At 48.4% G+C, this 26,377-nt stretch overlaps 1 protein-coding gene across 1 annotated transcript in view; it reads right to left on the bottom strand.

The window, feature by feature from the left end:
- Positions 1-7,308: 7,308 nt before the first annotated feature.
- The window catches only part of LOC125940763 (uncharacterized), a 48,445-nt gene continuing 29,376 nt past the window's right edge, over positions 7,309-26,377 (bottom strand). Inside the window, exon 2 of the mRNA XM_049657306.1 lies at positions 7,309-7,597. Within this exon, the coding sequence (XP_049513263.1) occupies positions 7,500-7,597 (98 nt within the window). The 3' untranslated portion in view covers positions 7,309-7,499. The remainder of the gene's footprint in view (positions 7,598-26,377) is intronic.

Here is a 26,377-nt window from a genome sequence, read left to right as displayed (position 1 = left end):
TTAACCAGAAGCGCGCGCTGTGATCGCCTGCCGGGGCGGAGACCGTGGCACAGTTGCCGCTGGCTCGATAACAAGCGCGCGCTGCGGTGTCAATGAACTTGGCACGACCGAAATTTGAGAGAGAGAGAGAAATCTGGCGCCGGGGACTGCACGAGCGTGAATTGCATGTGTAATGTGTACAGCTCGTGTGTCTCTTCTCTAGATATTTGGATTGTGAGCGCGACGAATCTTAATTGCGTCACCGTTGCACTTCGCGTTCCTGCAATCTCGTCACGTGCTCGTATAGCAGCTTAGACTGTTTGGGGAAAGTCAGCACCTAATCGAGGTAGTAATATGTCGAGGGCGAATCGATACGAGTATACGAAACCGAGACTGCAGAGGAGACCGGAAGGTGAGGAATCCAGTAATGAAATTTAAAAGAATAATTTACTGAATCGTCGGGAGAGTTAAGCGTAAAGAAAACTATACAGACTATACAGGAGACGGTCAAGAAATTGGACATTGCACCGGTACCCTTACCAGCTAGTACAATTAAAGAAAAAGAAAAGAAGGCTAAAGATATTTGCAACAATTAAACGTATGTTAAAAGGCTATATGTTCTATTAAACGACTATATCTAGCTATTAAACGGCACAGTGAGCACGAAGGAATTAAGCCGACATTACGCCGCAAAAATACAATAAGCATAACAAAGCTCTATACTAGAGGTCTGGTAAAGGCTACAGATGTCAATTGATATCACCAGCTCGCACTTGTGGAAGTCACTGCATTTTTGTTGTTCTTGTTGTTCTTCTGCTTGTGTCTGGGGTTTTACGTGCCGAAATCAGTTCTGATTATGAGGCACGCCGTAGTGGAGGGCTCCGCATTAATTTTGACCACCTGGTCTTGTTGTCGTTCTAATTTGTCTCTGTGTTTGGTTGAATACTAATCTGTTTCCTTGTTTTGATTCAGCAGATCACCTCCGTCATACTGCAAGACCAGAATACGAAAGATAACTTTCTGGTGCAGTGACGTCACCAAATATACGTAGCTGCATAAACTATAACTAGACTGAACAGCGCGTCGAGTTTGCCACCGTCCCTGTTCTCTCCTGTTCCTTCGGATAAACGCCGTTCTTCAACATTAACCCCCATAAGCTTACTTCACCGCAGAGTAGAGTTTGTGCGTAGTGGCGAAGCACCGAAAAGTTTAGAAGGGCGATTTCGGCGCAGGTATACACTTGTGCGCACCATTCGCATTGTGCGGCAAGTAGTCGGAGGACATCGTTGACTACGTCTCAAACACGTACAGAAGAAACCACGGACAACCTACGACCATAATGACAGAAACGCGCCATATCCACGTCATACGCGTATGTTTCGCTTTCTAAAGACAAGGCACCGAGCTTCCCGAGAATCTCTATAGAGTAAAAGTTGCATGCTATGTCCCATTCCTACTCGTTCAAAGCGTTTAGATTTCCTTTTCTCATTCAGTCGGGCCAATGGCTTGATTGGCAAGCTCTAGAATATTTACATCCGCACAGTCACATTGGTCTCAGCTGTGTCTACCTACGATCGTCGCTCGTACGGCCCTTCTAGGTGGTGTTGCCCTTACTGAGCAGTTTGTCGACTGTACAAATTCCAGACGAATACGGCGACACTCTATCAAGGCCCTTTGACACTTAGGCACATTTTAGGTCTCTGGCCCTCTCCGTCGACGTAACAAAGTCAAGCGCTAGATTTCCTGTTCGATTACCTTGAATCAGATGGTACTACATCATATAGGAAAGCGAGCACTGAAATCAAGATGACAAATCGGACTCAGAATGTACATTCCTGAAGAAAAGCGAAATCGAGACATGGTCATATTTTTATTTTTATTTTTGTTATCGTTCTTTCTTTTTTCCTGCCCTCCTACTGCCAACCTTTCTAGGACCTTTCTCTGCCCGTAGACGGTGGCTGAGTGAGCGACACGAAGCTATGTCCGCAGCTTCGGGGTGGGGAGGTCACAGCGTGTATATGCCTTACTTAGGCAGGTATAAGTACACATGTACGTTTTACCAATTCCGTCCACATCGGAATGCGGGTGCCACTGCCGGGAATTGAGCATGACCGCGACAGCATAGCTAAAAAGGTTTCTGCTGTTGATGGTGCAGTTGGTGCTCTTGTCAATAAAACTTACCATACTTGGAAATTCACTTTATTTGCGTTGAGCGCCATGCCCTCCGGCTTCTCCGCTCGCGCCAGGCACTGCGCGGTCGCGTGTTACACTATATATATATATATATCATTTTGCCAGCCGTGAAGGGAAGGGGGACACTTTGCGCGCCCCGTTGTCATGCCTCACGACAGCCGCGTCACATCAGGGAGGAGCTTTGCGCCGACCCCACTCTCTTGAACCGTAATCCCCAATTAAAATTTGTAGTTGGATATCCCCCCTAGAAGAATTCTTCCCTGTGTAGAAACACCCCTCATTTTGAATACTCACACTTACTGCCAATAAAAAGTTAATTATTCAATTTTAGTTGATTCCCCCTCCCCTCATAATCTGCAGGGAATGCCGTTTCCGAAGCAATTCGGGCGCACCGGTGCACGGCAGTGCAGCGCGTAGCACAGTGAGAGTGCGCGCGTGTGCAGCAGCGCGCGGAATAGATGGGAAAGAAAAGAAACGCGCCTGCAGGACTCGAACAGGAAACGGACCAGTTTCCCACGAGCGGAGTGGCGTGTCTGTTGTTTGCGCTGCAGGTGCGCCCTCTAGTAGCAGCGAGGGGGGGGGGGGGGGGGCTGTTTTGATGAAGGGAGCGGATTGCGAGGAAGAGGGGCGTTATGCACTTGCAGACCACCCTGCATGACGACCAACCACGCTCGTGCGGGACAATTAGTCGCAGAAGCATTACAGGCACCCTAATCGGAGCAAATATCACGCTACAGAGTGGCAAGTGACGCTTCTCAACTACAGTAAAACCTCGTTATAACAAAGAGGGAACCAGAATTACTTCGTTATATAAATTGTTGCATGTACTGCACTGTGAATCTCCATGGGGATTTCAAGGGGAATTTCACTTACTTCGTTATATCGATAACTTCGTTATATCCAGTTTAGTTGCAACGAGGTTTGAATGTTGACCAGTCAAATGAAGTGTTTGTAATGTTTATGCGACAATTAGTCGCAGAAGTATTACAGGGACCCTAATCGGAGCAAATATGACGCTACAGAGCAACGCTTCTCAACTACAGTAAAACCTCGTTATAACAAAGTTAAAGCGGAAGCCACACTTAATTAGTTATATACATCATCATCATCATCATCATCATCTACAATTACCCCTGCCTTGCGCTAGCTTAACTTAACTAGTGCACAGACGGGTCCTCGGGATTATATTGCACGTACGGCGCTATGAATCTCTATGGGGATGTCAAGGGGAATTTCACTTACTTCGTTATATCCATTATTTCGTTATATCCAGTTCCGTTATAACGAGGTTTGAATGTAGACGAGTCAAATCGACTGCTTGCACTCTTAACATTTTAACGTCCTTATGGGTGTATAAAGGGTGCATGGGTTTGTCGAATGGCTAACACACCCTCACGAAGTAAGATCGAATAGCTGCTAGGGACAAGCAGATTTCTCGTTTTTTGGCGACTATTTTGTGGCAAATAAACACCATGATATCTGCGACAGACCACACGGTAACTGCGTGAAATAAACTTTGGCAAACTCTCGTGCAAGATATTTCGGTGCGCACCAGGTGGCCAGAAATAGAACATTAATTGCTTTCAACCCCAGCTTTTCTCATCGCAGGTGTAGTTTTAGCACGCCATATGACAAAAAAAAATTACAGTGCATAATAGAACTTAACTAGTGCACAGACGGGTCCTCGGGAAAGGCTAACGAAAGAGATATTTGCCGCAAAGAGGACACACACACACACACACACACACACACACACACACACAAAGCACGATCCAAATCTTTAAAGAGAAAATGGCGTGGAGTATTTGCCCGCACACGGCAGAGGCCTGCTTACGTGAATCACGTATCGGTGAGATAAGCATTCTCGACAGAACCAAGAATCAGACAGCTAGTTAATGGAAGCTTACTACATAAGAAAGAAAAAAAAAACTCGAGCTGCATAAGCGATACACCAGCTTCTGTAATATCAAACGGATACGAGATACAGTCGAACCTGGACATACCAAATTTGAAGGGGATCACAGATAAGTTCGATATATAGGTAGTTCGATATATGAAATAAGAAATTTATAAAAACACTTTCAAAGGGATTTTACTGCTGTTCGTTATACACAACAATTCGCTATATGTGGGTTCGATATATCCGGGTTCGACTGTATACAGTTCGACCGTTGGTTGCCTTCAGTACTGCGATTAGCCTGCGCCCGCGCGTATTTATCTATTTATTTTACGGGATCTGCACCCTGGATAAATCAACCCGAAGTGCCCCCCGCGCCGTCGCCAACGTGTCTTGTTCTATTTCGCACGTGTCCACTTTGCGGCAAATGTGTCTTTCAGCGAATAAACCGACTCGGCGAAGTTCCCTTGAAGGGGCTAACGAGGGGGGCAGTGCTAGGTAGTTACCCACGCCAGCAAAATCCGGATAAGACACAGAAGGTGAGTGCTTAGAGAGAGAGAGGGGAGGGGGAGGAGGAAGGAAGGAAGGGAGGGAGGGGGCAGAGCAGCGCGTGCTGGCGACAGCAGCGAGAAACTGGGAGGAGACACAATGGTTGCCCGAGGCGGCGGTGGCGGCGTTTCTTGCATTGTCCCTCCCCCCCCCCCCTTCCTTCTACTCACGCTATAGCCTTGCAGCCCGAAACAAAGAAAAGAATACAAAGTAGGCTGTTGCAGTGGTTGCTGCTGCTGCATTCATCATGCACGCGAATCACGGGAGCCCTTTTTTGCTTCCACGCGTGCCTCCGTTTCCTGGTGGCTGCAGCCAGAGAGAAATTTTCTCGAGAACCAGTTCCTTCCGTCGCCGTCGCCGCCACTTAATCGGTCACGAAATGGGCAGCATGCGTCTCGGTTGTGCGTGCCTGCCATAACAGTAACACGCGCTCACATACCATACGCAAGCGGACTCGGAAACCAATGCAGTCTGCATAGCTGCGCAAAGACATCTATACGGCAAGGGCAGTATCGCCATCGTCATCAGTAAACAGCCTATTCCGCAGCGATCTCTCATATAGTTAGCGCTATTCCCGAGTCAGCCGACTCCACCCTCAGGCCTGCAAATCACATCTTATCGCTCCATCTAATCGTCTACGCCGCGTAGCCCTCTAATACTGCGTTTCCCCTCCCTTCTGGCACACATATTTGGTTAGTCTTAAACAATTAAATCACCGCGGATATCTGCTCTGCGCATTGCATGACGTGCACCGACTCGAATTCTACCCTTTGTTCTTAACTACGGAATAGTGGCTACTTACTTCAGCCGTTGCAAGCTTTACAGAAATCATTGTAAACTTTCCGCTGTGTTTCCGTTGAATGTATGTTGCCTTCGATAGAAAGTCTGTTGAGATTCTATTGAATAACGTGCATTATTTTTGCACGGGAAGTCGCGCGGTCGTTTTCTTATCTCCTGAAGACACGATAACGATTTATGAATTTTTTTTCGTTCAGTCGCTTGTTGCACAAGTATTAACGTTCAATCAAGTTTCAGTTGTACTATAGAGCGTACTACAATCTGTGTACTACAGTCTGCAAGGGCTATAGCTCGTTGGGTGGTTCTTAGCTTTCCTTCAAGCTTCAAATGTACAATACTATGGAATGTATTATACAGAGTATATATTGATTGTGCGCACAAATCTTCTCAAAAAGGCTTCGATCGAGCCTTCATTCGAATGTATTATTCGCTCTCCCTCTGCCACTACTAATACAAAGTGTGCAAAGGCTCACCGTTTGTTCACTATCACTCAGCGTATGGTATGGTATGGTAAGCGTATCAAATTAAAATTAAGAGACAACGTGTGTAATAACAAAGTGCGCACCAAATCACAAGGTGGCGAGTAGATAGAGGGATGTAGCTACGTAATTGCCAGGATACGACGTACAAACAGCTTATAACGCAAGGAATTGTTGAAGTTTACGTGGCCATACACTTAAAACCTAAAGAGCCACGTACAAAACATTACGCTCATACCGTCAATTAATCACGCACGGTCACGTGGATGAAATTAATGAGAAAATTAATTAAATTATGGGCTTTTACTTTCCAGAACCGTGGCCTGATTATAAGGCACGCCGTGGTGGCTCTGGATTACTTTGGCCACCGGGAGTGCTTTAACGTGAGAATAAGAGACGGTACAACATTTCAAGTTGGCGAGCGATATTTTCTCAACACTTCGAAGTGCGTCGCTACGTTGCCAAATAGCCAAGCTTAGAACTATACCACGCAGTCATAATCATTTCTTGGGCTTTACGAAGCCAACTGTCACGTTCAGAGGACTTTTTGGCGTCGTCTGTACAGATTATTGGACAATACCTTAACTTTAATTCACTCGTTCGGCCAACTGTTCGTTAGTGTTTCTTTTGCCTTTCATATACGTCGACGCGAACTGCTCTTCCACGTCTCATGCTTTGCATAACCGACATGACAGTGTTCAGTAAAAGCCAGCTGTCCATCTCTGAAGGTGCGCGACTTGTGACTTCCTCAAGAACCACGTGGTACGCGGCCCAACCGTATCACGCAGTTTCAGTCAGCCCAACATGGGTCACCACCGTCTATAATTCGTACTGTATTCATTTTAAGTGCCTGATTGCTCTTACGTTCGGAAGTTTGGCCCAGAAGCATAAACTTGGTGATCAGTGTGTCCTTCCTTTCAAGGACATCGGACAATGAATGAAAAACCAGTATCGCATGTTTTGTTGGTCACGTGTGCTGGTTTGCAAGCTTAACCGCTACAAGCTCAAAATGAGTGCCTGAAGCCGTTCCGTACGCCGCTCCGTACATTGGCCCATCATCGCGGCGGGCAACAACATGTCCGCGAACGCTTAAAATATGCGCTATATTACACGTTACTATCCACATTTACCACGCATGGTCTAGGACTCTAGGTGTATCAATGCATATAGACAACCGGAAGTGCAGTCAAATGTTTTAAACGAAGACGACAACCAGGACGAAGATGGTGGACACTCTTAACCGAAACGTAACCGAAATTTGCCATCCGTATACGCAATGTGTCTCGGTCACGTTATACGACACACCTAAGTGACTGTTTTACCGCCTTTATTCTCATTTTCTCATTAGAAACAAAGTTCCCGTATGTGAGCCGAAGCGCTGACTTAACGCCATCTCTTGTGGTCGGTGTTTGCTTTCTTCGTTCATCATGCTGCATCCCGACCCGACAGGATTCCATCATGCTCTCTTTAGTCACGTGTTTTCACGCAAAGACAGAGAAAGGGCGTGAGGGCTCACCTTCGAAGTGCGCCCTTGACGTCATCGGCGTCGCAAGTGCAGACAGGTCAGATGTCGAGCAGAAGTAAGTGGGAACACTGCGGCCAACTCAGCGCAGCTGGTCACGTGGTACATCTTCCAGAAGGTCACCACAAGCAGACGACGCGCACCCAGCTTGCGCCAGACGACGCGGTTGAGGTGTGTCGTCTGCAACAACGAACAGAAGACGAAGCAGATAAGGTCAGGTCCCGCTCAAGCAGACGACACGTCGAATGGGCAAGACAAGTTTCACTGCACATCTCGCACACACACACGCGCGCGCGCACGCGTAACACCAGCAGCGCGGAAACAAACATCGGGCACGTCTTGCACGCGCTTCGGGCAGAAGTGGCGAGCCCGCAAACGTTCGTGCGATACATGTACGTCGTATACGATAATCCGCGGCCTCAGATCGTAAGGCTCGTCAACGCCTGCTGCGATCCTAGTCCGCGGCGGGACCGTTCCAGGTCGAAGCCACGCGCGGCCAAAGGGGGACAGACGAGACCGGTAGACTTGACGGACGGATCGGTGGCGATCGGCAAGAACGATCAGTCAAAACGGAACAAAGTAAAAACAGAAACAAAGAGAGAGGGGGGAAGGTTTAGGTGGAAAGGGAAGCGGTCGCAACTACCTTCGCACCGACGACGACGTCGCTGTCTTCGTCGTGGTCGCCGGATCACCGTCGACGCCCGTCAGAACTCGGGCCTCGCGCGTCGTCGCGCACTATCACGGAGGCCGGTCTGGATGTCCGCTCGCTCGCAACAAACAGCGGTGGAACAGAAAACGACGCAAAACAAAAGGAAGAAAGAAACCTATACGGTGGCAACGCACAACCGGCCAGCCGCCTCGGGGCACACGGCGCACAGAACGGGCACACGCGTGGTTGTGTCCAGCGGGCGTACGTCCATCCGTCCAGTGTTCACGGAGAGAGAGAGAGAGAACCCCGAAAAAAATACATACAGGCAAATAATAAAGAGAGGCGACGAAGAGAACGCGGAGCTGTGCGTGCGTGCACCGCTCGTCAAGGTCTAGGCGCCAGCGCGCGCCCGCGTTCGTTCTGCCGTGGCTCACTCGGACGGAACGGCGGCCGCCGCGGTGAGCTGCGAGCGGGCCCAACGTAACATTACGTGAAAGGGGGACGCGCATTTCGAGGGCGAAGGAGTCGGCCGGACCGGGCACCGGGGCGGGCTCGCTGTGGCGTAGCGAGGAAGAGAGAGAGAGAAAGAGATGAAAAACGCGAGAGAGAGAGAGATAGGACAACCATTAGGGCTAGGGCAGTTTCCGAACCCTCCCCTCGCCTTTCTCACCGTCAGCACGACGTCGCACGAACGGAACGGACACGGGCGAAATTTGATGGAGGGAGGGGGGAGAGACAGAGTAGAGTGAGAGATTGAAAAAAGAAAAGCAAAAAACGATGAAGTTGCGATAAAGGCGAGAGAAAACAAAGGAGCGAAAAAGGAAAACAGGCAGGACGTCGCGAGCGGTATAAAATGGAGGAGGGGGAAGAGCGAGGGAATGGCCGGTGCGTGGTGGAGGGGGTATGTAGTGGACGGCTGTTGTGTGTGCGACTGTTGTGTCCGGCGCAATGGGGGGGACCCCGCCGCTGCGATGGACGACGACATCGTCCGTCGTCTCCGTCGGCGAGCATAGAGCATCTTCCGGCCCTCACCCGAACTACTCGTACGCGCTTGGTTTATGTACGCACCTCGCTCTGGGCCTCTTCTTTTTTCGAGATCTGGCAACCCTCTCTTCCTCCGGGAGGGGGTATTAAAGAATGGACCGCCTGGTTCTTTTTCGTTGTTTCGTCTCCTCTCTCTCCTCGCTGTTAAAGGAGGGCGGCAAAAGAAGAGAGCGAAGGGGTGGCTATCTCTCTCAGTCTCTCCCTCGAGGCCCTTGTTTATATGCGTTCATCTTTTCCGTTTCCATTGTTGGACATCGGGGAACGCCAGCACGAGGAAGACGGCCGCACGCCAAGAGAGAGAGGGCAGCGGGAGCGTGGTCGAGCGTGAGGACTGCCAAATGATCCACGTCGCCTTGAAAGGGCCGCACGGATTCTCGTATGGAACGTCCACGTAGTAATACCGTGTCTCAGAGCTCGGCGGGCGACTCGCGAACGAAAGCTGACGACGTGGAGGCCTGCGGCGGGCGGTGGCCGCTAATGCTTCGATGAGACTTCCAACACCGAGCAGCAGAATTAAGATCGCGACTGCCACGCCACCTGTGTGGAACTGCGGAACTTCGAGAGTTGTACGCTATATACTGGTCAAAAAAAGACCTGTCGCCTTCCAGGAACAAGAAGAAGCCACTACCGAAAAAAAGAGAAAAGAACATAAGCCCCATAGGCCAATAATCACATATGAACATATGGAGTCCCATATAAAAATCCAATACCAGCCCATTCCCCCATAGGATATATGAGAACACACGCGTTTTTATATGGGAGCGTACGGGTTTTTATATGGGATCCCCATACGTTCATACGGTATCAGTGGATATCGAGTAATGATTTCTTTTTCAATAGAAGCGTTCGTAATCCGAACAAGACAAAGGACCACAAGGGAAAATGAGACTTGGTATTTGATCCACGTTGGGTCAACAGCTGACGCCTCAGGCTGTAGCCAACGTTTCGACAAGGGGACTGGTCTCCGTCAGGTCCCTCCTGACGGAAGACATGGTCACTTGCCAAAACATTGGTCCCAGCCTGATACGCCTATTGTTGGACCACCGCTGATGACAAAGAGCATTCGTGTGTCGTTTCTATAGTCTGCGGCCAGTCCAAAGACTTCTATCTCTGAAGCGGATGGAAAACTGGGCAAGTTGGTACTGGCTCGTGGTTAATAGTAGCAACGCGCACTATTGTTTCTACGCGCCTTCGTCTTCGTGTTCAGTGCGCTGTTACTATTAACAGTGAACGTGTCTGTCATTCTCTTGACTCATTCTCGCCAAGTCCAGGCACGACCTATACACCCTGCGTGGCGGACTGCATGCGGAAGTGTCGGGAAAAGTTAACTGGTGGAGCCCCGGACTAAAGTGCCTAAGGCAGCTGGACGGATCGGTCCTTATAGCATGGTGGCAGCATTTAGAAGCAATAACGTTTTCATTCATTCATTCATTCATTCATTCATTCATTCATTCATTCATTCATTCATTCATTCATTCATTCATTAGCAGTAAACTATAGCGCCCACTTTGTGGTGCCTGCTGGCAGACCTCACTGGCATATTACATTCAAGAGAAGCCCACCTGCCTTCAAAAAAAAGAGGAAGAAAGAAAGACTACAAAGATTGGCAGTATTGATAAAAAATGGAAAATAAAAAGAATCGTAACATCGCCTACAACATCGCCAGCTGGATACATTAGGACTGGAGCCTCGCACTATCATCTCCAGCTGGCATATGGCAGACACGTGGAAGTAGAGAAAACACATTTGCTGTAATGTACAGGTGTTATGTATCTGAGCAGACCGTCTGCTGGCTTTAGACGGTAATTTACTCAAATATGCCGAATTCAGTAACCTTCACTCTTCAGGTGGATCCTTACTGCATGTTCGTCTCAACAGTATCGACTGACCTCAAGCTAACGTCTATGTGTGGCAATGTTTAAACAAGGAAAGAAAAGGCCTTCTTTTTTAATGCGCAGTTCGTAGGAACGAATGAAGAAGGCGACAGGACGAAATGCTTAATTCAGAGAGCACGCCAATCTGATGCGCGGGTCATTTAGCCAGCCGCCTGGCAAGTCACTGTTCAAAGTGCAAGTGCACCCCTAGTTTTGACGATTGGCAAGTTGTGGCCAAATACAGTGACAAACTTAGCACGTGAAATTCATGCGGCCTTTCTCATTCGCCGATGTAGGTGAAAAATAAATGTGTGAGGGCGCCTTCTATTAACTAATTAGATAATGAGCATCAGTACCTCTTGAGACGATGCCTGTTCTTGCCACATGTGCCTACGCAGTTACCTCACAGATTGCCACAGCCACTGCGCCGCCGTGGCTGATACAACCTACAGACTCGTTTCAAGCGCAGCACGCTCCAAGCCGTGATCTTGCGCAAAATCGCTCTACACTCAAGCTAATAAATCTTCATCGCTGTCTACATCGGAGCCACCTCATCGGCCTAAACAAAGGCGTTCGCTAAGCAGATTCCGAGCTTCGCCTTCCCCCCTCACGACTGCTTCGTAGCTCTCAACATCGCGTTATAGAAAGAGAGATTAAAAAAAGAAACAAAGCCAGGGCTTAAGCTCAAAGCGTACACAACGATACGGAGTGTTTCGGGTGATGGATCGAGCTAGGCGTTAATTAGGCGACGAAAGGCTGCTCGTAAGAGTGTCTGAAGACGAAGCCTCCTAGCTGACAGGCTCCATTCAGGGCGCGACTGTGATTGAAAGGGGCACGGTCGATGCGAAACTACTATAACACAGTATATACATACGTGCCAGATGATCGACGAACTGCTAGGAAAAAGCAGATTAAGGCGCAAGCGAGCACGTCGAGCGAGCTCACAGCGGGCGGCTCGGAGGATCGAGCTCAGATCTGCGTGACGAATTGATAAAGGATGCGAGGAGATAAAGCCGAAGAAGAACGGGCGAACGTGTGACGGTGTATAGGGAGCGCGTTTCGGTATACACGTGTTTCTCGATCCTCATTAGACAGAAGCGCTCATTTGTCCTCTTCAGCGGCTGTGCGCTAAACGGTGCTCGCCAAGATAAGCGCATCAAAAGCAACAGCGCTAATGAAGATAACGATATTTAAAACGTACCGCATACACTGCCAAGACAGGTGTGCCAGCGCTCGCCCAGAGCGCATTAGGAGCAGCTAAACACTTATTAAAGGGACAATATAGAGCAACGCTAGATTCATGAAGTATTTTGTCACGACTCTGCTTGCAGGGTTTTTGATTCTGCGGCAGAAGATCCGCCATGGTTGCTTAGCGGCTGTGGCGTTGGACTGCTAAGCACGAGGTCGCGGGATCGAATCCCGGCCACGGCGGCCGCATTTCGATGGGAGCGAAATGCGAGAACACCCGTGTGCTTAGATTAATGTGCACGTTAAAGAACCCTAGGTGGCCCAAATGATTCCGGAGTCCCCCACTACGATGTGCCTCATAATCAGATCGTGATTTTGCCACGTAAAAACGCACATTTCTTTTTTTTTTTTTCTGCGGCATAAAGCACTGAGGCCACAGTTCCCAGTTTTGAATTTCGCGCCGAAACAGCGAAGATGACACGTCATCCTGACGTCACGGATGTCCATGACATAAAGCTTAACTTAAAGAAAATCAAGCCTCTCAATTCCCCTTGCTGGATCACGGATACCAAAGTGGTTTTCACGCTTGCAGGTCGCTTCTTTCGTTCTTTTCTTTCTGGGTCGTAATGCGTTCGCATCGCACCAGCGGCCATGACGTCGCTTCCGGGGTTTGCAGTACGCAAGATCATTGCCTCCGAGATTAGCTCCCGTTACTCTTAGGGGGCCTTCATTGGGAGGTGCGATGTGAACACCACTTATTGCCGGAGGTACACAAAGAGGTACTGACTCGTTCGGACGTTTCTTTGTGTCGTCCAATGGAAAAGTCAGAAATGGCAGCGACTCCAAACAAAATTACAGCAATCCAACCTCAGTTCTTTCTCTCAGTGAGGAATAATATGATGTATTACATTTCTGGCGGCGGCAATTTAGCAACTCAACGCGCCTTTTTCGAGGAGGTAATCTTTTTTCAAATAGGCGTTCATTATACGCCTCTGCGTTTGGAGGAAAGACCCGGGCATACGAATTCCCGCAGCCAGGCTGCCGTGCGAATTTCACGGCCTACAACACCCGAGTTTCTTCGACTGCACTTATTTGAGTTTCTCGCCACTCGTTCCACCGTTTTATTTCTTCCGTTTTTTTCTTTTGTTTCCCGCAAGCGTGAAAAGAGTGGAGCCAAGTAATCGCCAAATATGCGGTCTGAATCGAGCAACCTCACAAGACAGTAGACACTGAGAAATTTGGAGGACGCTTAAGCTTCGCCTTTAAGAGTGGAACGCGATAGCATTCAAATATCCCTGACTGCGTGTCACGCTTCCCGGCAACTGCAGCTTTTTTTTTCTCCACCTTCGCCTCTGCGCGCCGCTGCTGCGGATGCGCGGAGGCGAGCGCCATCTGGATGGTGTTCTTGCAAGGAACCGAGCTGGGCGCGCCGCTCTATGAATGGTAGAAACGCTGGAAAAGGGGTTTGTGATTCGAGTTTCCGCGTAACAGAATTGTTTTCTCGTATATTCAAATTACAATCCGACGCTATCATGTCTGTAGGTTGTGGTCAAGTCGTACTTTACGATTTTTCTGACTCATTTTACTTTGAGAAATTCAATTAGTTCACTAACGCCTCTACGCCACGCGGAGGGCCTGCGTGGTGATCGGTATGCGTGGTTGGGAATTATTTTTCGCTCACAAGACGGTCGGCGCAGCACGCCGGACGCCGACACCAGATTGTTTGCGACATGGGGCCCTTAGCGCTATCGCATTAAAATAGTAATTTTAATCTAGAACCTGCGCTGTTCACATACCGGAGTACAGGAACGGTTCTAAGTCGAGTTCAGTTTGTTGACTGATTGATTGATTTGATTTAAAGTCACAACGTAACACAGGAACATCGTATATATAGTGAAATGTTCTCGACTAATTTTCACAGCCTGGGGCTTTTCAACGCACACCGATATTATGGTATGTATTTTTATAAATGAGCATTTTCTGCATTCCGTCGCAGTGGGTGAATCGAACCTTCGACGTCGTGATCGGAGACCACAGCCACTGAGTCACCTGTTTGTGAGAGATGCTTGTTTGCGAACACGAGTTGGGGGGTGGGGGTACAGAATATCACACACGTGACTTCTGCGGAGTGCGAATCGGACCGGTATTCTAGGAAACGGCGTGGAAGACCGGTGGCGTCTCCGGGCTAATTTCAAAGCACTAACAGACCACGACGCCACAGGTTGCTATTACGCCTTGTAGGGTCGTTAGCTTTTGTTAAACAAAACGGCCAAAGTCGATGCACCCATGAGTAGCCCAGGACCCCCGCAGAACTGATTTCTCATATTCGTAAACAAGAAAATAGATTGCACTGTCAGTTGAACAAAAGCTCCACTTGGTAAAATTTATGCAGTTCTCAGGAAAAAAAATATTCGCGAAAAATGCACGCCAAATCCGCGATTCGTATGCAGTGGAATCTCGCTGATACGATTTTCACGGGAATCGGGAAATAAAGCGTATCATCCGAAGAATCGTATCATCCAACCAAATCGTATTATCGCGAAAAAAAGAAACGTATTATCCTGAAAAACGCATTATGCAGAATCACATCAAAGAGGTTCCACTAGTGGTACACTGACGGTGCCAGCGCCACCGTCCGGCCCTTTACTGCAACTGAAAAACGCAGTTTGGTCTTTCATTTTCGCGGTTAACGAGCCATCCACATATCTCTACCGCTCTCTTCCCACGAGATGCTGGAAGCGATTTCTCAAGGAGTACAATCAACCAGTCTAGCCTTATTATGCATTTCCCCTTTTTAGCGTCCATTAAAAGGCAATCGCGACAGTCTAGACTCGTGAGGGGATAGCACAACACCACACGGCATACACGATGCTGGTTGCACCCCCTTTCGCCGCCATCAACCCGCGGCACGCCTGGCCTAACGCGCGCGGCTGAAGATCCGAGATTCGCGAAACCGAGTTGGCGCGAACTTTAGTTGGACGCTTGTTTGCCCACTTTCCATCATCGCTACCGGCGACAGGACAGTGAGGAAGGAAACAGAAGATCAACAATGAGGACGCCGCGGAATTTTTTTTTTTTCGGAAAAAGAAAAAAAGTAAGAGAGGAAGAAGCGAAAAGAAATAAAAAGTAAACGAAGGAAGAAGTAAACGAAGAAAGAAGTAAACGAAGAAAGAAGAAGTAGAAAGAAGCTAGTAGAGGAAAAGAAAGACGAAAGAAGGACAGAAAGAAGTAGAAAGAAGACAACAGCACCACCAGCAACATCGGCAACAAACAAGCACACGAAGAAGATCGAGGAAGAAGAGAAGCAGTGACGTGAGAAGAAGCACGGGGTGTCAAGCGAGGAGGGGGAGGGAGGCGCGGGTGCGACGAGCGGAGCGGGCCGCAGGTGGTGAACGGGGCAAGCTAGACGCGAGGAGGAAGGTGCGGCGGGTGAGGATGAAGAGGAGGAGGAGGTGGATAGGAACGCAAGCGGAAGAAGAAGAAGCGGCGGCAGAGAGGACAGCGGCGGCGGCAACGACCCCGTGTTGTGCGTGCTGCGGAGCCGGGTCACCGGAAACGGCGTGACGGACCCGTGCGCACGCCCGCAGCTAGCTTCGGCGCCAGGCCGACGCCAACACGGAGCGCGGCAGGAACCCGCGAAGGGCCGCAGCTAGATATGACGAGAGAGGTGCATACGTGCATGCGTGCACGCTTCCCTCTGTATACGTTCAGGTGAGAGTTGCCGCATTAACGCACCTGTAACCCGCCCCCCACGCGTGCAACTCTGTAATGCACAACGTACCGCATTTTTTAATGCCCCCTCCTCCACTACTCCCGGATTACTAGGCCGTCGAGCCATCCTCCTCACAACAAAGGGATTCAGTAAATTGATGCAACGCTGAGTTCGATGTCAATCTAAATGTCAATCAAAGCAACACGTCAATCAAAATGTCAATCTAAGCGCGGTAAAGATAGCGCGAAGTGCGTAGCATAGTGATTTTATATCCTGGAGTGAGGGGCTGGAGTGGACTTGTCTATGACTTGTCGAGGACACGTCCTCTTGTCGGAACGGTGGCTCCAGCCTCGAAGACAACTCAGACTAGTCCCGTAAGTTGTTGACCTGAGGAAGACAAGCGATCTTGTCAAAACGTTGGCTCTAGCCTCGAAGAGAACTCAGACTAGTCTTGTAAGTTGTTGACCTCAGGAAGACAAGTCCTCTTGCCGAAACTTCGGCTCTAGCTTCGAAGACAACTCAAAGACGAGCGTCGTAAGTTCTTGACCTGACGAAGGCAAGTTGCCTAGTCGAAACCTTGGCTCCAGCCTCGAAGATCAGTCAGAGAAATCTCGTAAGTCGCTCACCTGACGAAGACAAGTCCCCTTGTCGGAATGTCAGCTCAGCCTCGAACACAAGTCAAAGGCGATTTTCGTACATTGTTGCCCTGACGAAGACAAGTCAAAGGCGAGTATCGTACGTTGTTGACCTGACGAAGACAAGTCAAAGGCGAGTATCGTACGTTGTTGACCTGACGAAGACAAGTCAATCAAAGGCGAGTTTCGTAAGTTGTTGACCTGACGAGGACAAGTCAAAGGCGAGTTTCGTACGTTGTTGACCTGACGAAGACAAGTCAATCAAAGGCGAGTTTCGTACGGTGTTGACCTGACGAAGACAAGTCAATCAAAGGACGAGTTTCGTACGTTGTTGACCTGACGAAGACAAGTCAAAGGCGAGTATCGTACGTTGTTGACCTGACGAAGACAAGTCAAAGGCGAGTTTCATACGTTCTTGACCTGACGAAGGCAAGTCAAAGGCGAGTTTCATACGTTCTTGACCTGACGAAGACAAGTCAAAGGCGAGTTTCGTACGTTGTTGACCTGATGAGGACAAGTCAAAGGCGAGTTTCGTACGTTGCTGACCTGACGAAGACAAGTCAAAGACGTTTCGTAAGTTGTTCACCTGACGAAGACAAGTCAAAGACGTTTCGTAAGTTGTTCACCTGACGAAGACAAGTTAAAGACGTTTCTTAATGTTCTCCTGACGAATACAAGTCAAAGACGTTTCGTAAGTTGCTGACCTGACGAGGACAACTCAAAGACATTTCCTAAGTTGTTGACCTGACGAAAACAGTCCCCTCGTCGAAATGTTATTCCCAGCCTTAAAGACAAGTCTCCTAAGTCGTTGACCTCACGAAGACAAGCCCGCTTGTCAAAATGTTGGTTCCAGCCTCGAAGTCAAGTCTCCGAAGTCATTGACCTGACGAAGACAAGTCACTCTGGCAAGATTTCTCGCCTGGCAAAGACAAGCCCCTTTGTCAAAACGTTGGCTCCAGCCTGGGGCATTCCTTGTCTGCCAACTGTTGATCACTTTTTCAAGTCTCCATCTCCCTGTGAACCTCGGCCTTGTTTGAATACCAAACATTATGCCACATGACATCTACAGCGAAATTATATTAAAAAAAAGATAGCGTACAATCAACTAGAACCAAAGAACTCAACTTATCAAAATTTCAAAACTTCTGCGCAAGAACAGCCCAAATGTTCCTGAAAATAATTTGAAATTTGTGACTTCACATCGACGTGCAGCTGAGGCGCGAAATTTCAATGAGAAAGTTCAGCCTTATTTTTCTCAGTCGTAAGTATGCATCAACCTTTGCGTGCTTAATTGATGACCATACATTCGCGAAAAAGACACCAGTCTGAATCAATTTAGCGTTGTTTTCTAAAAAGCTCTGTTTTTTTTTTTTTTTTTTTTACTTTTTCTTGGGGGGGGGGGGTGCGGGCAGAACGAGCTGCAATGTGATATCCGAAGCGTATACGCATATATCATATCAGCCAGAGCGAAAAATAAAGCAGCGACCAGGGCCGAAAAAGGGGTGTGAACGCTCTCGCGCGAGCAAGGAAGGTGGAAGAAGAAAAAAAAAAAAAAGACTGAGAAGCGCATTCAATGGACAGGACATCAAAGGCCCCGGGGCGTTCAGCGCCACCTATAGATGGCACTGGCTGAGTGGGTTATAGCAAAGTGGCACGGGAAGCTCGAAACCATGCAAAGGCTACAGGCCGAGCGAGATAAAAAAATAAATGCAAGTAAAAGACCGCTACAGTCACAACAAACGAAGTGATTTCTTTGCAAGGCACGAGAATGTTCGGAAACGTGGTGAAGAATATGATGATGATGATGATGACCGAGAACAAAAGGAGTCAGATAAGAAAAGAATGAGTAACGCCTTCGCTGCTTTCTTTCTTTTTTCTTTTTTTTTCTACTGCACTTGAGTTCATCTTCTGCATGTGCGTGTTACATTGCGTGTCCGGGATAAAAAGACCTTCTCACCATCGTCACGTCAGAGAGCGCGTGAATAGAAATGCATGAAGGAAAAAGAAAAAGAGAATGTAGTAAATGGGGGGCGAGAAAGAAGACAAGAGGAAAGAAAGAAAGAAGAAAACGTGCCGCTTGTCGATTACACGCGATCCCCTTCTTTATCGTGGTTCTCGCACATACGGAAAGCTCCTTGCAGCCATGTTGCAGGAAGTGATGGTGCTAATATATATATAACAAGAAATAAAGCGTGAGTAATGAGGGACGAAGAAGGAAGAAGTAAAAGGGCGTACACACCACTCGTCAACGCCTGCCCGAAGAACCGGCAAACTGGAAAAGTTCGTCGACTGGCGCTGGCAGCTGAGCCACTGTTTTTTTTTTTTTTCCGGAGCCTCCACACATTTCCATTACTTCTTTCTATTTCTTCATTTTTATTCGAGAGCGTTGAACTCGGTATTGACGGGCGGCCGTGAATTGCGCGAGTTGAGATTTCCGCGCCGCACGTTTTCGGCGAGCGCGTTCGCATTCTCGGGCTTTACATGCAGTTGGAAGCTGTGCTTTATATGCAGGCGCAAGTTGGAATCAGCTGACGCAAGACACGGGTAATTGGAGAGCGCTGGGGAGAGGCCTTCGTCCTGCAGTGGACATAAAAATAGGCCGATGATGACGATGTCACTTTGCGACTCGATAGTATCAGAACAGCCCGTTTCCCCCCACCGATACGATCAACCTGTCCAGAGAAATAAGGTTAGATTCTAATCTTCGCCGCTGTAAGTGCAGTGGAAATGCGACTGACGCTGAAAGCAGGAAAGGGTTAACGATGAACTTCTGAAGCATGGCCTCTGAGATCGGGTGGCGCGGGAAATTGAGAAATGTCGAAGCACCAGAGACGGCAGCGGAAACGATGGTGGCGACAATCTGTGGCGGTATGCTCAACCACAAAGCGTCAGAAATATTTCGTGCTGCTCTAGTTTCACGCTTCAAATATTTCTTGCTGGTCTAGTGCGATAGCACTATAGAACGTACCACCAGTTTCGTATCGAAAAGAAATGTTTGGTGCGACGCCTTAGGTAAGACCTTTATTAGAAAACAAAAGTTACCGCCGAGGTCCTCGTGTCAAAACAGCTGCAGTGAGAGTCGCAATAAGTATCTTTTTTGATGGTACCTTTAACAGTCGGCTGTATACCTGTACATACATACGATCAAACTCATTTAACGCTATCGCCCCGTTCTTTGGACGCCCTCTATTTGAATAAATAGCACATATGGCAGTATTTAAAGCACTTCTGTGCTGATAAATTAGTGACACATGATACTGCAAAATACAGCGCTAGACAGTTTTTCCTAAATATACGCATAATCATTCCTGTGCTACACGGGAACACCACATGGGGGAGGGGCAATCCGAAACCCAAAGAAGTGCTTCTCGCGAATCCACATTAAAACGCGGAAAGCTCGTTTTTTTTTTTCTTTTTTTTTTTTTTTTTTTTTTTTTTTTTAACGAACGCCGCGCGCTTATTTTGAGTGTTTTCCTCGAAGGAATTACCGCGTGCACAGCAAGTAAGCGAGAGAAGTCAGACGCCGACAATTATACGAACCAGTCTATGGGGCTGAGCCGTGCTCCCTCAAGGGCTGCAGAAGATAGCACCAACCTTTCCTTTCTCATGACGAACCACTTAGTAACCAGTCTAGTGCGGCACCCGGAAAAGGAACGTCGCCCGCCGCAAAGGTGCCGCTTGCTCGACGTAAAAAACGCACGCCGTCTGCATGCCGTCTGCTAGAGCATACGCGTCGTCTGGAGCATAGTTTGGAGGCTTGTGTATCGTTCATTAGTATCCTTACTAATATTAGGCGATTTCTGTAAAAAAAAATCGCGAAGCCCTGGATCGAAATTCTGGGGTCGAATTCAGAGAATTGTTTTCGTTCCTATAAGTGCTCTTTGGCATTGGCCTCCCGCCTTCGTTAATAATGTCTCACATCTGGATTGGCTGAAATGTTCTGTTACGAACAATGCTACAGCATAACATTTTTATGTGTGTTTGTGTGTGTGTGTGTGTGTTTGTGCGTATGTGTGTGTTTGTGTGTGTGTTTGTATGTGTATGTATGTGTGTGTTTGTGTGTGTGCGTGCGTGTATGTGTGCGCGTGTGTGCGTGTGCGTGCGTGCGTGTATGTGTGCGCGTGTGTGCGTGTGCGTGCGTGTATGTATGTGTGTGCGTGCGTGTATGTGTGTGCGTGCGTGTGCGTGCGTGTGTGTATGTGTGTGCGTGTGTGCGTGTGTGTGCGTGTGTGTATGTATGTGTGTGCGTGTGTGTATGTATGTGTGTGCGTGTGTGCGCGTGTGCGCGTGTGCGTGTGTGCGCGTGTGCGCGTGTGCGCGTGTGCGCGTGTGCGCGTGTGTGTGTGTGCGCGTGTGTGCGTGTGCGCGCGTGCGCGCGTGTGCGTGTGCGTGTGTGTGTGTGTGTGTGTGTGTGTGTGTGTGTGTGCGTGTGTGTGTGTGCGCGTGTGTGTGTGTGCGCGTGTGCGTGTGTGCGCGTGTGCGTGTGTGCGCGTGTGCGTGTGTGCGCGTGTGCGTGTGTGCGCGTGTGTGGGGTGCGGTGCGGTATGGTGCGTGTATGAGTACGGGCCTTGATTTTCACGGTCGGTATAATTCAACTATTTTGTCTTAATTTCCACAGATCTCATTCAAATCGTTTCAGCGCTTGTGTGCGAGAACATTTCTGCGTTTCACGCGCATACTTGAAAAAAAAATTGTAATTGGCCCCATGTTAAAGCTTCCTCTTATAACGAAGTCTACGACGTAAAATTACCAAGTTGCTGCATACCGACAACCGCGGTATGGGCAACGCTCACCATTGTTTCGCTGAATACGAATTGCATGCTGCACCTCGTCTGAAAGTCGTTTATAACAGAGCCGCAATTCAGGCCTTTCACCCCGAGTGTGTGATAAATGAAACAAATAAACAACAAGTGGAGCGTTAAACGCGACACCATTACAAGGAGAATCACGCTGAGAAGCACTATAGGAAGGCAGTGTATGGCACGTTATTACAAAGAAAATTCGTGCCCCGTCCCACAGTAGCAGAACAAATTCAGCGCGAAGCCGACATCTATGTGGCGGTGGCCGCCCAATCAAAGGGTAATCCCTCATGGAGCGCTACGGGCAAGGTTCATAAAGAACTGGTTTTTCTCTCTTGTCATTACCGCTAACTTTTCGGCTCCCTTTTGTGGGCTTATACAAAGGACGAGGCCGGTTCAGCCAGTTGTAAAGCGTTTTCATGCTTGTTTATCGTCTGCCGTAAGCTGCTCGCTACTGTACTTCGTCAGAGAAAAAGATAAATAAAGAGGGCGCTGCATCCCTGGGCGCGCTAAGGTAAAGCGCAGCCGCCGGGGGAACTGGCCGCGTAATCGAAGCGAGACGAACAAACCTCACGGTCAACGATCTCACGACTGCACCGGACTGCAGCAAACAGATCACTTCCGTTTCCGGTCACGCTATGTTACGCAAGAGCAAAAACTCGTACGCACTAAAGAAGAAAATCCGAGCAGACGACCAGAAATGCGTTGCAGACGACAAAGAAAGGGAAGCCAAGTACCATCCATGCACTATATAGGCTCATAGTTCACAGCCACAGTTTCACAGCCGCGCACCTTGCGCGCAGACTTGTGCAGTAGCAGACGACAGCTCGCTAAATAGCAGACGACAGACAGGTTGTGACGTCACATCCTGTCCGCGAGGCGAAGCGCATTCAGCGGCGCGCCATTGTGTGCGCGTGGAAAAATAATGAGCAGACGACGCGCGGAGTTTTGAAGTCTTCATTGAATGCATGTCCGACTGTCGCCATTCAGGGTCGCAGGTGCATCGCCCTCCATTTTCCTGTCTCTGATATTATAGCGCGCCCGATTCACTGGGGGGATGAGGTGCTCACACGAGACTCATTCAGCCGATAGTGTGCGTGCAACAGAACAGAAGCCATTGTTCAAGGCCATCTTCGCCCAGCAGGCTATGCGGGCTCTAAACAACCATGAAGTATGCTTGAAGCCAAAATGAAAGAGTATATTTTCGTCTATTTACTTATCTGTCTGTCTAAACACACACACACACACACACACACACACACACACACACACACACACACACACACACACACACACACACACACACACACACACACACACACACACGCACACACGCACACACTCACACACGCACACACACACGCACACACACACACACACACACACACACACACACACACACACACACACACACACACACACACACACATCATCTTTCTAGAAATACCCACGTATATCAATATCTACCTGTTCGCTATACCTGTTTATCTTTGTATCTTTCAGGCACAATAGCGTCAGTGTGAGGAAGATCTCAGAAAGAAGGAATTTCTGCTACCCAATAAGTTTCATAACGGCAGCTTCGTGTAACAGTACTCTACAATATGTATAGTTCCCACAGTATATACGGCTTCGAGGGTGCGATCGTCGCAATAACCTTCAGGAGGAAGTCTTCCGCCTGGCCTTCGCGTTTGCCCACAAAACGGGTCACCACGTATAACTAATTCTTATATACTAGCCGAGTGCTCAGCGCTCATTGGCAGTTGGCACATTGGCAAGCGGCACTGAGAACGGAGCAATTGCCGTCCATCGACACTTATAACCAACATCCCTCATCCTCCACTACCAAGCTTATTGTTCCAATGCACATTGTGAAAAATCACCGCTGAAGATAACTTCTATTGCATTAATACCAGACACGTTCGTATAATGTTTACTACTGAGTTGATGCCGTCAGTGGTATAAAGAAAGACAAATTAAAAAAATGATAGGTGTAACTACTTTCTAGAACGCTATAGGAAGGCAGCGGTGTGGATTGGAGAGCAAACGGGGGTAGCTGATATTCTGGTTCTTAGTTTCACAGTTTCATATTCTTAGTTGACATTAAGCGGAAGAAACAGAGTTTGGGTAGGCCACGCAATGCGTGCCGAGAGATGGGAAGCGCAGTCGAGAACGGCATGAGAGTTACACGCGGTGTGATATTACGAAATTCGCACGTATGCATAAGATGGGGTCAGATAATGCAATACAGGGGTAATTGGAGATCGCTAGGAGAAAGAGAGAAACCTTCGTCCTGCAGTGGCCATAAATGAGCAGCAGCAGCAGCAGCTGCTGCTGCTGCTGCTGCTGCTGTTGATGATGATCACGATGACGACGACGATAGTGATGACGTCTTTTGTAGTATGTATCTTTTTTTCGTTTTTTAGGAAAGCTCGCAGCTAATTAAGAACCTTCAGTTATGACAAAACATAATTCAGCTCCTGTATTATCAGTGAAGTCACATTGCGCTCTTTTTCACTCATTATGCTCCGCCCGCCTCCTCCCCCCCCCCCCCCCTTTATATATCTATATTCTCTCGTCTAATATTCGCTCACTCTCATTTTTGTACGTACCTGTTTCCATATAGCACGCAGCCACTTTGTCCCTCCATGAGGGATAGCCCTAGAATCGGGCGGCAGGCGTTAGCTCAAGAAAATTCTTATGTGGGAACGAGAAACGCAAAGTAAAGAGAAAAAAAAAACCAACTAAGATATTGTAATAACTAGACTAGTATGCGAGCGAGCAGTCAAGACTAACTGAAGGGTGAATTTTCAAAGAGATTACTGGTGACAGTTGACAGCTAACTTTTTCCTTTCTTTTCGTGATCACTTTTATGTATATGTACGAATTCAATAACGCTATTGATTCACTCGGGAAATATTCGCCGCACCGGACGAGGCTCTTTATCAAATATTTACGAACTTCCCAGAGTTAGAACACCGCGGCCATCAAAGCACGATCATGCAAAAGTATGCCCTCAAAACAAATATAAGGGTGTCTGTGTGTGTAAGGGGATGGGGGAGGGAGAAAGTGGGCGTGGTTCTCGACGCATTCGGATTCGTCTCGGAGAGACGGTGTCCGTGCAAAGAGAGATTGGATTTGCATATGCGCTCGGCGCCGAAGCCCCGCACGCAGCTAGGGGTCGGCTCGCAGACAGGGCGAGTGCGCCGATGTCGAAACCCCGGGGTCGGGCGAAAAGCCACCACCGCCCCCATTGATTATATACACACGCACACTGCAGAGTCTCGATCGAGACACGGACACCACCCGCTTCGCATATACTAAATATTGCATCCGTACGCTGTCTTCGCATTCGACACGGACGGAGCAGAAATGCTTAATCAATAGGCAGATTTGACGTAGCGGGTATACGTATATATTATATAGCGCATGGACGTATATATGGCATACACCGGAACACAGAAAGGCGTATAGACTGGAATGACAGTGCACTGGTGGCGTCCCCTAGTGACGATTGCGCGCGTTATACCTTACGTTGAAATGACCTAACACTGAAATGACCGACACGTGTGCACACATCATACTCGTATACGCAAACAATCGTTGATGCCTCGCTTGCGCACAAGCTACAGTCACTGCAATACAACGTTATTGGTAATTTCAACGAACGCGCGTTTGAATGAAGACGAAAGATATTCAGCTTCCGCTAGACATCTATGGAGAAAAGGGCGAAGCTGTAGGATTCCGGCTGGTTCAGTTGAAAGAGATCAGACCTTAGTTTTATGAGACGCCGGTGATCAGACGGTCGCTCAAACAAAATTACCGAAGGCTGAAGAATACAAATACCTGTAGGAGTATATATGGATTGAAGAAGGGAATAAATATCCGAGGACACCTAAGCCCTTCTGATGAGTCGTGAATGCGAAAGCACTAATGTTCAACTGAACGCCGCTGAGCAGTCCTTCGAGTTATTAACTCTTTTGGGGCAAATGAGCTCGTTTTGATTGGGGCGCGCGCTCAAAAAACACAGGCTTCCGAGAGTGAGAATGACGTGGCATTGCGTTGCGGCGACGTCCTCTCCCCTCACGCGACACCTGGCGCACTCCAGGCACCAAACGTCTCGGCAAATCTCGATTCTTGCTCCGTGATCTCGACCCAAGAAATCACGTGTTGGGTGGACCCTGAGGCGAAGGGCTGGCGTCACGGAGCGTTCGCTTGCCAAGGCTGGCTGCGTGACGTAATGCTCTGTCCCAACTTTGTCCTTCCTCCATGACTAACACCAATCATTCCAATGGTAACTGAACAACTGTAGGAAACTATGTCGAAGACCTGTCGTATGGCAGCGAAATCATATCAACGCCGGCCGTTCGACGTGAGCTTACGACGTGACGATTGTTAATTGGATTGTATAAACACGGTTGGTGGACGAGCGAGAAAAACACGGATCGGGACGTCATCAGCGGCTACGCGCATGCAACTATGGCTATGTCATGTGGCATATGTTAAAATGACGATGGCCACTCCAATGGTAAAACATGATCAACTTGGGCGAATCGTGAATTTGGCACAACGTCGCAGTATCTACGTATATAGCGTGAACTGAAGCGAGGAAAGTGTTGGGAAAAGTGGGCCGGTCCTGGATACCATAATCATAATCAGCAGCAGTCTATATTTATGTCCACTGCAGGACGAAGGCCTCTTCCTGCGATCTCCAATTACCCCTGTCTTGCGCTAGCTGATTCCAACTTGCGCCTGCAAATTTCCTAACTTCATCACCACACCTTCATTCAGGATTGCCAGTCAGCCTCTAGAGTCTGTAAAGGAGTACGTTTATCTAGGTCAGTTACTCATAGGGGACCCTGATCATGAGAAAGAAACTTACAGAAGAATAAAATTGGGTTGGAGTGCACACGGCAAGGCATTACCAAATCCTGACTGGGAGCTTACCACTGTCGTTGAAAAGAAAAGTGTACAATCACTGCATTCTACCGGTGCTAACATATGGGGCAGAAACTTGGAGGCTAACAAAAAATCTCGAGAACAAGTTAAGGACCGCACAAAG

The sequence above is a fragment of the Dermacentor silvarum genome, chromosome 10, assembly GCF_013339745.2.
Source record: "Dermacentor silvarum isolate Dsil-2018 chromosome 10, BIME_Dsil_1.4, whole genome shotgun sequence".
Taxonomy (NCBI): domain Eukaryota; kingdom Metazoa; phylum Arthropoda; class Arachnida; order Ixodida; family Ixodidae; genus Dermacentor; species Dermacentor silvarum.
The sequence above is the reverse complement of the archived record's forward strand: the minus strand, read 5'-3'. Positions and strand labels throughout refer to the sequence as shown.